The sequence below is a fragment of the Pteropus alecto genome, unplaced genomic scaffold, assembly GCF_000325575.1.
Source record: "Pteropus alecto unplaced genomic scaffold, ASM32557v1 scaffold270, whole genome shotgun sequence".
NCBI classification, from domain to species: Eukaryota; Metazoa; Chordata; class Mammalia; order Chiroptera; family Pteropodidae; genus Pteropus; species Pteropus alecto.
This window is the reverse complement of record NW_006430735.1, coordinates 5,453,853-5,466,837: the sequence shown is the minus strand read 5'-3', so window position 1 is coordinate 5,466,837 and position 12,985 is coordinate 5,453,853. Positions and strand designations below refer to the sequence as shown.

The window sequence follows — 12,985 nt, the reverse complement described above, 5'->3', positions numbered from 1 at the left end:
AAAAGTAAAATATCAAGTCAACATAATCCATTGAAAATCCAAGAGCCTTATTAAAAAATTAAATAAATAAATAACCTGATTTGTTTTCCTCCAGTCACTTTTTAATAATGAGAAATGGAACATTTGTTTTGAAATAGAATTTTAATATGGCACACACATGCATGTGTGCATGCAAACATACACTTTTTATTTTATGGCCAGTTAAAGGAATATAAGCTATCTGAAGCAAGTAGAAATAGAGTAGGGGAGACACATTAAGTGTATCTATATAAATAAAGGAAAGCCAAGTCTTCAAAACAGGAAGATTAAGATTGTGAGGTAAGAGTTTAGAAGAAAGAAGTATCAGCATCTATCATTTAACCTCACCTCTACAGGACTCTCTGAGTGCCTCTTGGAAACATTTTTGCCTGAGTTTTCAAAGCAAGGTTTTTATATTTTTAAATTTTATTCTCAGGAAAAAAAGAGAAGAAAAGAAAAAATATGCCCAGGTCAATGAATAAAATATATGTGTATATTCACATTATCTTGAGCTCTTTATGGTCTGTTGACTCCTCTTATGCCACCATGTCTATTATTTATTTCCTAATATTTACATTTTCTTATAATTCCATGTTCTAAAATGGAAAAATTATACGACAGTATCAGTTAGGTTTTTCTGAGTAAGGAACAACTCCAAAGCACAGTGGCTTAAAACAATAATTATTTATTATTTTTCATGAGTCTGGAAGTTCTGATGATATGGGCTGTGCTCTGCTGATCTTGGCTAGGCTCACTAATGAATCTACAGTCAGCTGAAGGAGCAGCTGGAGGCCAATCTAGGATAGCCTCAGTTAGAAGGATCCACCTTTCTTCCATATATTTCTCACATGCATCCAGTAGGGTAGCCAGGGAATGCTGCCATAATGGTGGCAAGGGTTCAAGAGAGAGGAAGCAGAAATCTTTCTCAAGACTCTGCTTGCATCAAGTTTCATAACAAAACAAGAATGGATCTTTTTGGTGAAAGCAACTGTGAAGCCTTACTGTAAAGGGCAGAGATGGAGGGACAGGTGAGGAATTGGATCATCAAGGCAATTGAGTTTTCACAAGAACAGACTGCCTTGGCTTTTTTTCCTATGGCGTACTTACTGTGTTAGGTTTTGATCACAGCTATTAAATGAATGGTTCACAAGAAGGGCTTTTACCATGTAATAACATTTCCTTCCTATGGCAATTTAGAAAATCATTAAAGGTGCTCAAAATTATAGTTTTGCCTCTATGGGAATATTTAGTAACTGAGAAAAATGATAATTAATGAATATGTTAACAGAACATTATCATAAATAGAGGAAAATTAGGATGGAATAGATAATATCAGGGTGCTCTTTGTTCATGGAGCTCGATTTCTAAAACCATTGAAAAGAATGTATGGGAAAATCAGGCAATTTCTATTATAGTGAAATTATCTGGACAATTGCCTTAATTCTTCATTTAGGTAAAGTGTTATAAAGTCTTGGTTTATGAATTTACTTTGTCCTTACATGATCATTTTTTATATTGCCTTAAATACATGATGTGTGTTTTTATATAGGCCAAATAACTGAATTGAAAAGTAATTTTATGTTTTTATTTGTGCTTTGAAACAGAGCTCTAGTTGATTACCTCAATTACATAAACTGTAATCAAGCACAGTTAATTTGGCATATTCTTAAGATTCCTTGAAGGGAGTTTTTTCAAAAATGATCAAAGTTATTTAAGTATGTAGGCAAAGTATGCAATATAAATTCATAGCTAAGAATATTCTGCTTGCCAATAAAATTTTATTGTTTAATATTAATAAAGATTTTCCCACCTTAAAGAAAATATTTTCCCTTTCATAGGTCTTTCTAAAGTCCTCGTCGATTTAATTAATGGAGAAAGTCTGATTACCTCTATAATAACTTTTATTTTGTTTGCTAGTATTATGGAGATTAATGTCAACTTGAAACGCATGAACCATTCCTTAGGTAAGGGCCTATTTTTTTCTTCTTAATTTCTTAAAATCAAAATCTTATATTTTCTGAGAGCTGACATGGAGTTTATAATATCTTACCATAAGTTATGCTTGTACAAGCATACTCATGAGTATTAGTACAGGGATTTACCTTTTGCCAAGCACTACAAAAAGCACTACATGTATTTGCAAAAACCATCCCTAATTTAATTATCGTTGTGGTTTTGCTGTGAGGCTAGGTTGGGACTTTTAATGAGGATGCTTATAAAAGCAGCCTTCCACAGGCCTAGGCTGAATCAGAATGCTTACCAACGGGAATGAGAGATGTAGGTTATGAGTTGAAGATGAAATCATAATAAGACAAGTAATGCATCCACCAGTGATGAGAGGAGGCACCTTTTCTTGCCTTTCCCCTGTACTATGTCTCTGCAGGCAACATAGAAAGCTATCAACTCAGGGAGGAAGTGTGAGTTATATAACCAGCTACAGGGCCTGAAAGCAGTAAGCAGATGGATTGCAAGGTGCCCATGAACTCATTTACCATAAGTATTTTTTTCCTTTATCGTATGTGTGTATAGAAAATAAATGATATGTGTACACTGTAATGAATGACATAAAGTCTATGGATGTGTAATTATCACTCAAAACAAAAGTATAGTGTTATCAGTACCCCCAGCAGCATCTTATGTGCCTCCCCTGATTAAAACACATACCTTCTCAGAATGTAGTCTGAGAGGGGTCCACACTACTTTAAAGGGTGTCTACAAAGTCAAATATTTCTGTAATAACACCAAGAAGTAATTTATCTTTTTTACTGCATTGCCATATGTACAATTTTTGGAAAAGCAATGATTAAAGTCTTCTGGAGAAAATTGCTGATATATGTATACTGTTTCATCCACTGGATGTCTTCTGTGTTCTAAGGCTTTCTGCAGCATTATCTCATTCCACCTCCCTACCCTCTGAAAAAAAGTGTTTAAGAGGTGCTTCCAGACCATGTTCTAGTATATCAAGGGGTCTGTACATCTAGTATATCTGATGCCTAGTAATCTCTTATGTTGAAGTGGGATCCTTCTACTACCCCCTGTCCCCATCAATTAAGCAAAATCCAAATTACATTACTAACCACTCGAGGAGTTTTAGTCATCATTGTTTTCCATGTCCCTGGAGTATCCTTCATTGTTGGGCAGCCAAGAACCCTGTTTACCTCTGTTCTGACCCATCATGCCTTACATATTTATAATCAATGCCTAACACTTAGAATTAAAAACTCTCTTTTCCAAGAATACCCATTCAGGGGACCATCATTTCCTGTCATGTCTTTCTCAAGGGAGCTGGTCCAGATGATGGACAGTCACCCTACTTTGACATAAGAAGTACTTGCCTTTAGCCTTGCTCTGTTTACCCAGGCCATGGCAGCTTGGGACATCTGTGGTGAACCTAGAACCTCAATTTAGCACAGGAACGTACATCTTCTTCAAATGCTTCATATGTACCAAATGTGTGGGAAAGCCAAACCACCACACACATACAACCTCCTCCAAAATCTAGAGTACAAGAGGAGGTGACACAAAATAGTAACCAGGGGCTTTTTGCCATAAAACTTCCTACAGATAAGTCCTTCTTGAAGATGACTAAGATGATCAAAAAAGAAATATCTATATTCAGAAGCATTTTAAAAACTCAAGGACCACCCTTGGGGGAAACTGAAAAATGCAAAGTACAGTCTTACATATTAGTCACAAAGATTCATGTTCAGCCTCTAAACCTGGTCTAGTATTCTATCAGGCCCTGTTTAAGACAGTAAATATTGACCACAGAATTTCAGGGAACCTTATCAGAGATGACATCTACGGTCTAATCAAGAGAACTTTCTTGATATTCACTGGGAAAAATAGAAAAAAGAAAAGTGGAAAAAAGAAAGGGATTGATGTGGAAGTTCATAAATTCATTAATCCAACAATTATTTATTGGTACGTATTATGTGTTAGTTTCTATTCTAGGCCATGGTGATTCAGCCATGAACATAATAGTCCTTGCTTTCACAGAGCTTGCCTCATAATTTTTATAATAATTAATGGAACATAATTCTGTGTTTGTTTGGGTTTAAGAGGAGTAAAAATTATAAGCAATCATCCTATTAAAACAATAATAGTAACAGTTATAATAATAAAAGCTCTGCTGTAGGAGGAGATTAGTGAACCTATTTTCTTCTCCTAATTTTTAATAGCTTTAAAAGAAAATTTTCCTTTAAGAAATAAAGAAACTTGATAAACCTTACTGACATTTTATTTATATTTAATTGATACCAATTGACACAATTATGAATCAATAATTTTTGTAGTAATTATTGTTATAGTTATAAAGGTGGGAAGGCATGCCTGATTCCAGTGAACAAGCTTACCAAGGACTTAGACTTCCTGTTGTCCTAGGAGGGGCATCATAATGATTGTAGAAAGACACTTAGCAAAATATAACAATATCAATAAAGAAGAAATTATCCTTTAGTGCATCATTCCACTTCTGGGGTCTAAGGAAGTAATCAGAGGATTACGAAAGTTTATGTACAGAAATATACATTACAACATTATTTATCAGGGAAAAAATGAGAAATAATGAAAGGCTCAAAATTAAGAAACTGGTTGATTGGGCAGGCCAAGACAATACAGGAGATTCACTCAGTTGGGACCCTCAGACATTTCTTTTTCTGTATTTCTTGTGTGTGTTACATTAGATCAAGAATATAAGTGCCATGAGTTTAGAGACTTTTTACTTTTTATTCATTTCTGTATCTTCAAAATTATTACAATGTTTGGCATGGAATAAATATATATTCCTTAATGAGGACTGAAAAAAAGCTCTTAAACTAAACTGACTGAATTTTACAAATGTAAGTGTGACTTTCAGCATTTGAAAAGAAATTCTTTCAATTTGGGGATAAGAATATACTCTACATCTACTCTAAAGGCAATGAATGCCCTATTTTTAAAGATAATAACAAAAAGTTGATCCAGAACATCACTTAAAATTAAGACTAAGTTCTATTAACTATTTCTTTTTACTCTCCTTTCTTGCAGCCCATGAAATCGTGAATGAAATATGGTCATGTTATCTAGCAAGTTTCTTGTTTGGAATTCTAAGTTCAAAAATGATTCAGTTGTGGATGTCTACTGTTTTGGGTGATGATGTCAATCACATAAGTCTCAGCTTTTCATTTCTGTACCTCATCTTTTTTATTTGTAAGTGAGGGGTTTATGTCTACTTTTAAATGACAGGAAAATTCAAAATAAAGATATCAAAATAAAAATTGAAAATAAACATACCAGGCAAGTTAGCAAAGAAAAAAAATTCAGCTGATCTGGAAGGACTATTATGTTAAAATGATCTATGAAAAGAGATCAAAATATTTGTATTTATACAACAGAAAACAATATGCCAAAATATATAAAGTAAATATACCCTTATAAAAGACAGAAAAAAAAACTAACAAAATTATTATTACAATGAAATATTTTAGCATGCCTTTTCCAGGTAATTTTATAGCAATTGGACACAAAATTATTATGGCTATCTAAAGGTTTTTTTAAAACCCTTAAAAGCATGGTTAATAAGATGTATTAATAAGATATATAAAGATTTACCTCCCAAAACAGAATGCGTATCCTTTACATATACCTGTAGACCATTTACAGAAATAAACTAGACTACAAGAACATTTCAATAAAACTCCAAGCATTGCTCAACCACAATGCAATTAAATACCAACTACAAAAGAATGGTCTTGAAAAATAATCATTCTAACTGCCTAAAATGAAATATACTTTTCTTGGTAACTCTAAGATCAAAAAGGAAATAAAAATAGAAGTCACAGACCAAATAAGGTTAAATATTAGAAAATCTATTAATATTATTAATTCATTTATCACCACTCCCTTCTCACAGAAATATGACAGGTATGTAAAATTAGCTGTATCATTGTTTCCTGATACAGCCTCAGAATCATGTTCGGCCCAGCTCTTCAGACAGCTCTGCAAATGATTCGGAGTTGGCATGTGTGATAATACCCAGTTACCAATTTATACTATGTCTTTCCATTACATTTAGGAATAAGAACATGTTGCCTTATTCTCATATCTATAATTAAAAATAGTTCTGAAAACTCTAGCGAACAATTAGAAAAAAAGAGAAAAATTTATACATATTTTGAAAGATAAAATGGTTACATTAGTTACATCACTTTAGATTATATAGAAAACCCATGAAAATAAACTAAGCCAGCAAGGCTCTTTGGTTGCTCAGTATAGGGTTAATATACAGAAAAAAAATCAGTTGTGTTCATCTAAGCCAGCCATAACTGGTTAGAAAATATAATAAAATTTTGATTCTCTTTACATTGGTAAAAAGTTATAAAATATTAAGGAATAAATTTAACAAGAAGTTTAGACCTAAACAGAAAACTACAAAAGTTTACTGAGAAGTATAAAATTTGAATAAATTGAGACAAAGAACAAACTTCTCTTTGGAAGTGCTAGAGTAACAGGATTCATTATTTTTATGCCTGAAGAAAGAAAGGCAGAACATTGGATCTTGAGTTTTCCTAACCATTCAGTGAATTATAGTCAATTATAATCTAGTGATGTTACAGGATCAAGTTAATGAATAAGACAGTGAGGAAATGATCTGTCAGTACAAGTACATTTATCATGTACTACTATGTATACCTAAATTCCTACAAAAATATATTTCAGCAAATAAATTCCCTCTAATATTATTTAGTAAGTGGATATAACCTCAATATTAAGTGTTGGAAATAATTTTAAACTTTTAGTCAAGATGCCTCAATAAACATTTAGAAAACTTCTAGGACAGAAATTCATGAATATAAGATACAAAGTAAATATAAATCTAATGTTTATAATATTAAATCACTCTGAGTACCTTCGAGGTAGTTGTGATATTTTCCAAATTTTACCATTACCAAACAAGTTACAATGACTAGTCCAGAACTTGATCTTAAAGTACCTCTATCTTCAGTTTCCTTTTTCATGATTCAAAAATGACTAACTAAAGTGTTAGTTTTTTGGTTAGGTACCATTTCTGGCCAGAACTAAAATAAAGAATATCAAACCTGTAACTTTCCATCTCTAAAAAGAAGATTCAACCATGTAATAATAATATTAATTTCATCATATTAAAATGTATCAGAATCTGAATCACACAATGCTAAAAATTTTGGGGGGGGCATTGAAATTTTACAAAACAATAAAAGTTTCTCTGAGCATAAGCAAGACAATTTTTTAAAAAGTGAAGAACTTTTCCAATTTAAGTAGGAATTAAACATTTAATAAGACTACAGTAATCAAATTACAATGGTGTAATAAATACAAAGTAAACCAAAGAAACAGAAGGCACACATATGACAATTTAATATAGCAATATGATAAAAGTTATATATCTAGTTATTTAATATTAAAACAAAAGTTTTATTTTTATTCATTAGAACAATATCTGCTAAACATTAAATTAAGAAAAAGAAGCCCATTACAGAATCATATTACTGTATAAGCCCATTGTAGTTTTTTATGTGTGACTTTAGTTGTGTATATGAATGTTAGAGGTATGCCACTGTGAGTGTTCATTGGATACTCCATTCCTCCCAAAGATCTTTATCCAAATATATCAAATTCACAATTCTATAGCCTATGAAAACCCAAAGATCTCCTTATAATTTCTAAAATTTTCTAGTTTCTTTCCTCATGATATCTGCTTCCTCCTCTTAAATATGCCACAGTTTCTGGTCCTTACTAAGATGGAGACAAGGAGAGCTCACAGGAAAAGTTACATTATATAGTTCATGGTTCCATGAGATCTGATAACTACTTTATTTCCCCACTTTTTCATGTTCCCTGCTTAATTTTTAGCACTTGTCTCCAATATGGAAATTCAGTGAGCATCCTTTATTGCTTAAAGCTGCCTTTTGGATCTCATTCTCTATTCTCAATTTGTTAATCAAATTATTTCTTCTAGGTGAAGACAGTTCTCTCCCTAATAGAAATTCCAATTAAAAATTTATTTAAATTATATCTGATGTAATGTCAGTAGAATTACTGGTGTTTTTTTTTTTAATATATATAATCTCTATACTGTATCATATTATTTGAATTTTTCACAATGATAATATTCTACTTTCATAAGCTAGGGGGGCGGATAACTCTACTAGAACTACTTTTAAGAATATGCTACAGTTCTTTAAGCTTTTTATTTGCCCACAGTAAATGCACCAAAACAAAACTAAAATGAGGAAGTAGATTCATATTGGGTTTTTACTGGCTCAACTCCCTAAGACCTGTCACAAAGTCAAACTTGTATCTACTACTGCCTCCCAAGAAGAAAGCATATGAAATAGGCTAGTCCATAAAGAACTTATTAGCTCACTTCTCCTTTATTCGACCAGAGCCCCTCTGTAAACATTAGACCTTTGGAAGTTCCTATAGCTTCACTAGGTCCAGTGAAGAGTTTTGTGAGCTCCATATTGTTGCCAATGGTGCCAAGCAGTGTAAGGATGTCTAGTACAGACTTTACTACACAGTTGCATGTGAACTTGAAGAGGAAGAATGATGATGGGTGGTGTTAATAATTTATAATAGTATCCAGTTGAAACCAAGTAGGGTAGCCTCTGTATAAAGTCACCGTACTTTCAAGATATCTGATTTTTTAATCTGTGGTAAAATTTGTGCCACTGTCAATGTTAAATTAATACTTTATATTTATTTCTTTTTAAAAACAGGTGAGCTAGTTGGAATGTCTGGAATATTCACGCTGGCAATTATGGGACTTTTTTTAAATTCTACAAGTTTTAAACCAGGAGTTGAATCACTACTTCTCAAGTGAGTGGCTAGCATATTTTTACTTCGTTTTACCAATTAAAAGCTATAATTTTTTCTAATAGTAACTACATCTACATCTACATGGTCAAAATAAGATACTGGCTTGAAAACTACCCAGTAGAAAAAAAACTTTGTGAAAAACTCTATCGCCTGTATCTTCTACTCCTCTAATTTTAAGCAAAAGTTATAACCTCACCTTGAGTTCATGTTGGTTCTATTTTCCCACAAATTCCCTCAAAGCACTTACTATCTACTTGGTATATTCCACTTTAATCCACTAGATGAGGCCAGGATTAAGGTAAGTGAAGTGAAGCACTCATTTCAGGTACAAAATTTAAGAAGGTATCAAAAAACTCAATAATAAAGATAACATTTTAATGAAAATTTTTTTTAAATTAATGCAAAAATCCACGGTGAACATATAAACATTTAAAATATAGATAAGATCAATAGTTCCTTTTGCCACAGGCTTCCACATGGCTCAACATGGCACTGCTATTAAAATAAAAGACAATGAATAAGTACAATGAAGAGATGCTATGTAAAGCAAATTAAAAGATCAAGCTAAGGCAGTTAAGGAAGATTAGCAGTGTTATAAAAAAAAAAGTATGGGGATTTGGCGGAAACATGGCGGGGTGAGAGACGTCCCTAGATCTCTTCCCTTGAAACAACAATAAGCTGAACATCTAAAACTCAACAAAAAAACACCCAAACTGCACACCATTACGACTGAGCATGGGATCTGCACATAAGAGTTATCACAGGTCAGAACCCCGAGTGTCTGGTGGTGGACCGAGAGTAATAAAGAAGCTGCCTTTCGCAGTCACTGGAGCTCCCTGTAGAAGGAGGGGGAGGGATGAAGGAGGGAGAGGACTTCCCTGAACAACCCTGCCTGGAAGTACTAGGGCTTATACACAGCCGACCAGAGGGCCCAGTCATCAAGGCAGAAAGCAGAGAAGTGGGGCTGGACCGCAGAGAAACAACCGCTGATTTTTACCAGCCCCGGTTGCAAAACCGAGGCTGAGCCGCAGCCCCCAACCCCAGACCCAGAGGGCCCCTCCCCCGTGCCCTCTGAGAGACTAGATCACCATGGAGCCCCACGGGAATCTGAGCAAACACTACCAAAACTGCTAAGGATCCAAGAGGCTTAGACACCACCTACTGGAATCCAAAAGAAGAGCATCTTCTTTGCAGTGGGCTAAAGAGAGACCTTTATTTAATCAATCTTCTTTCTGGAAAAACAACAGAATACACTTCCATTAATGTCCAGGTGGAGAAACAGTCCATTAAACATCATGAACAACCAAGGTAACAAGGCATCGCAGAAAGAGAAAAATCTCCAGAATATAACTTACAGACATAGAAATAAACGACTTAAATGACAGAGACTTCAGGATGGTACTTCTGAAAAAATTCAGTGAAATCCAAAACAACTCATATCAACAATTTCAAATTAAAAAAAAAAAAAAATAGATAAGCAGAGCAAGGAGATTGAAACCCTCAAGAAGAACTGAATAGACCTTCTGCAGATAAAGAACACACTGTAAGAGATGAAAAATGAAATAGCAAGCCTGGGAAATAGAGACGACCAAGTGGAGGAAAGGATCAGTGATAGTGAAGACAAAAATCTAGAAATCAGAAGGAAGAAGAGAGAAACTGAAGAATGAAATATAGTGAAAGAGAAATACAAAAACTAGCTAATACCATCAGGAGAGGAAACAAGAATAATGGGCATTACTGAAGGTGAGGAAAAGGAGCAGGGACCAGAAAGCATTTCCCTAATCTAAGGAATAAGTTGGAGCTTGAAATTCAAGAAGTCAACAGAACACCCAATTATCTCAACCCAAAAAGGCCTTCACCAAGACATATTGTATTAAAGTTGTCAAAAGTCAACGATGAAGACAGAATTCTCAGGGCAGTCAGGGAGAAGAAAACGGTAACATATGAAGAAAACCCATTAGATTATTATCGGACTTCTCAGCACAGACCTTACAAGCCAGAAAGGAATGGAACCAAATATTTAAACTATTATGTGAAAGGAACTACCAGCCTAGAATAATGTATCCAGCTAAGCTCTCCTTCAGATATGAAGGAGAAATCAAGACCTTTCCAGACAAACAAAAATTGAGGGAATTCTCCATTAAAAGTCCTGCAATACAGGAAATACTGAAAGGGATCAGCTCACCTAAAACAAAATAACAACAACAAAAATACATTATTAGAGGTAAGGTGACTAGCAGGCTGATAGAAGCAGAGGAGTGCAACCCTTACTGGAAACAGGGCATTATAACCTTAAAAATAAGAAGAGATTTGTTATAACAAGATAGTAATGAACGTTCAGCATACATAGGAGTAATGAACATTCAGCATACATAGGGACAAATTGGGACAACAATAACTGAAAAGGGGAGGATTCAAAGATCCAAATTCACAAAGAGTAATGGAGATAAGGCACACACAGAAGAAAAGAGATGACTGTATATATACAACTATCCTTTTCATATTCGTAATAGTAACCACAGGCCAAAGATTTAGAACTGAAGTATACAACATAAAATAAGAAAGACCAGAGGGAAAACCCACAAAAGCGTCTCAGAAAAAAAAAAACAAAACAGAAACACAAAGACAAGGAAGCAATGGAAACACTGAGCTACCAGAAACCAAAAGATAAAATGGCTATATGAAGACTTCATATTTCAATAATCACCCTAAATGTAAATGGACTGAACTCACCAATAAAAAGGCACAGGGTTGCAGAATGGATCAAAAAACAAAACCCAGCCATATGCTGCCTTCAGGAGACACATCTCAGCTCCAAAAATAAATATAGACTCAAAGTGAAGGGGATGAAAATGATATTTCAAGCAAATGGCATTCAGAGAAAAGCAGGAGTAGCAGTACTAATATCAGACAAAAATAGACTTTAAAACAAAAAAAGTAAAGAAAGATACCAAGGGACACTTTATAATAATAAAGGGAATCATGCACCAAGAACACATAACACTTATTAATAGCTATGCTCCCAATCAGGGAACCCCGAAATATGTAAAGTAATTACTAACAGAATTAAAAGGAGAAACAGACCAAAACGCTATCGTAGTAGGGGATCTAAATATCCCACTGTTGGAAATGGACAGATCATCTAAACAGAAAATCAATAAGGAAATAACATCTTGAAATGATACATTTATCTAACTGGACATAATTGACATTTACAGAGCCTTCCGTCCCCAAACAGCTGCTTATACATTCTTCTCTAGTGCACATGGAACATTCTCAAGGATTGACCACATGCTGGGGCACAGAGATAGCCTTAAGAAATATAAGAGGGTTGAAATCGTACCAACCATATTTTTTTTATCATAATGCTTTGAAACTAGAGCTCAACTGCAAAAGGGAATCAGGAAGAACCACAAGTACATAGAGATTAAACAACTCCTGCTACTGAAGAATAACTGGGTCAGGGAATAAATAAAAAAAGAGCTCAAGAGATACATAGAAACGAATGATAATGATAGTACAACATATCAAAACATTTCGGACACGGCAAATGCAGTCATAGGAGGAAAGTTCGTATCATTACAAGTCTACCTCCAAAAACAAGAACAAGACCAAATAAATAACCTAATGCTTCATCTTAAAAAACTAGAAAAGGAAGAACAAGTGAATCCTAAAGTCTGCAGAAGGAAAGAAATAATCAAAATTAGAGCAGAAATAAATGAAATTGAAAACAAAATAACGATAGAAAAAATAAATGCAACGAAGATCTTGTTCTTTGAGAAGGTTAATAAAATTGACAAACGCATGGCTAGACTCACTAAAGAAAAAAGAGAAAGGACACAAAGTCAGGGATGAAGGAGGGGAAATTATGACTGATATCGCAGAAATACAAAGGACCATTCAAGAATACTATGAAAAAGTATATAACACCAAATTTAATAACCTAGAAAGAATCAAGAAGAACTAGAAAATCTAAATAAAACAATCAGCAGTATGGAAATTGAAACAATAATCAAAAACCTACCAAAAAGTAAATGTCCAGGACAATATGGCTTCACCAGTGAATTTTACCAAACATTCAAAGAAGATTTAATACCTATTCTCTTCAAACTCTTCTAAAAAATAGAAG

General features: G+C 33.8%; 1 protein-coding gene across 1 annotated transcript in view; it reads left to right on the top strand.

Annotated features, from left to right (window-relative positions):
• SLC9C1 (solute carrier family 9 member C1) overlaps window positions 1-12,985 on the top strand; it is an 89,236-nt gene that overhangs the window by 16,670 nt on the left and 59,581 nt on the right. Inside the window, exons 7-9 of the mRNA XM_006905497.2 lie at window positions 1,857-1,982; window positions 5,047-5,208; window positions 8,757-8,856. Coding sequence (XP_006905559.1) covers window positions 1,857-1,982; window positions 5,047-5,208; window positions 8,757-8,856 — 388 coding nt within the window. The remainder of the gene's footprint in view (window positions 1-1,856; window positions 1,983-5,046; window positions 5,209-8,756; window positions 8,857-12,985) is intronic.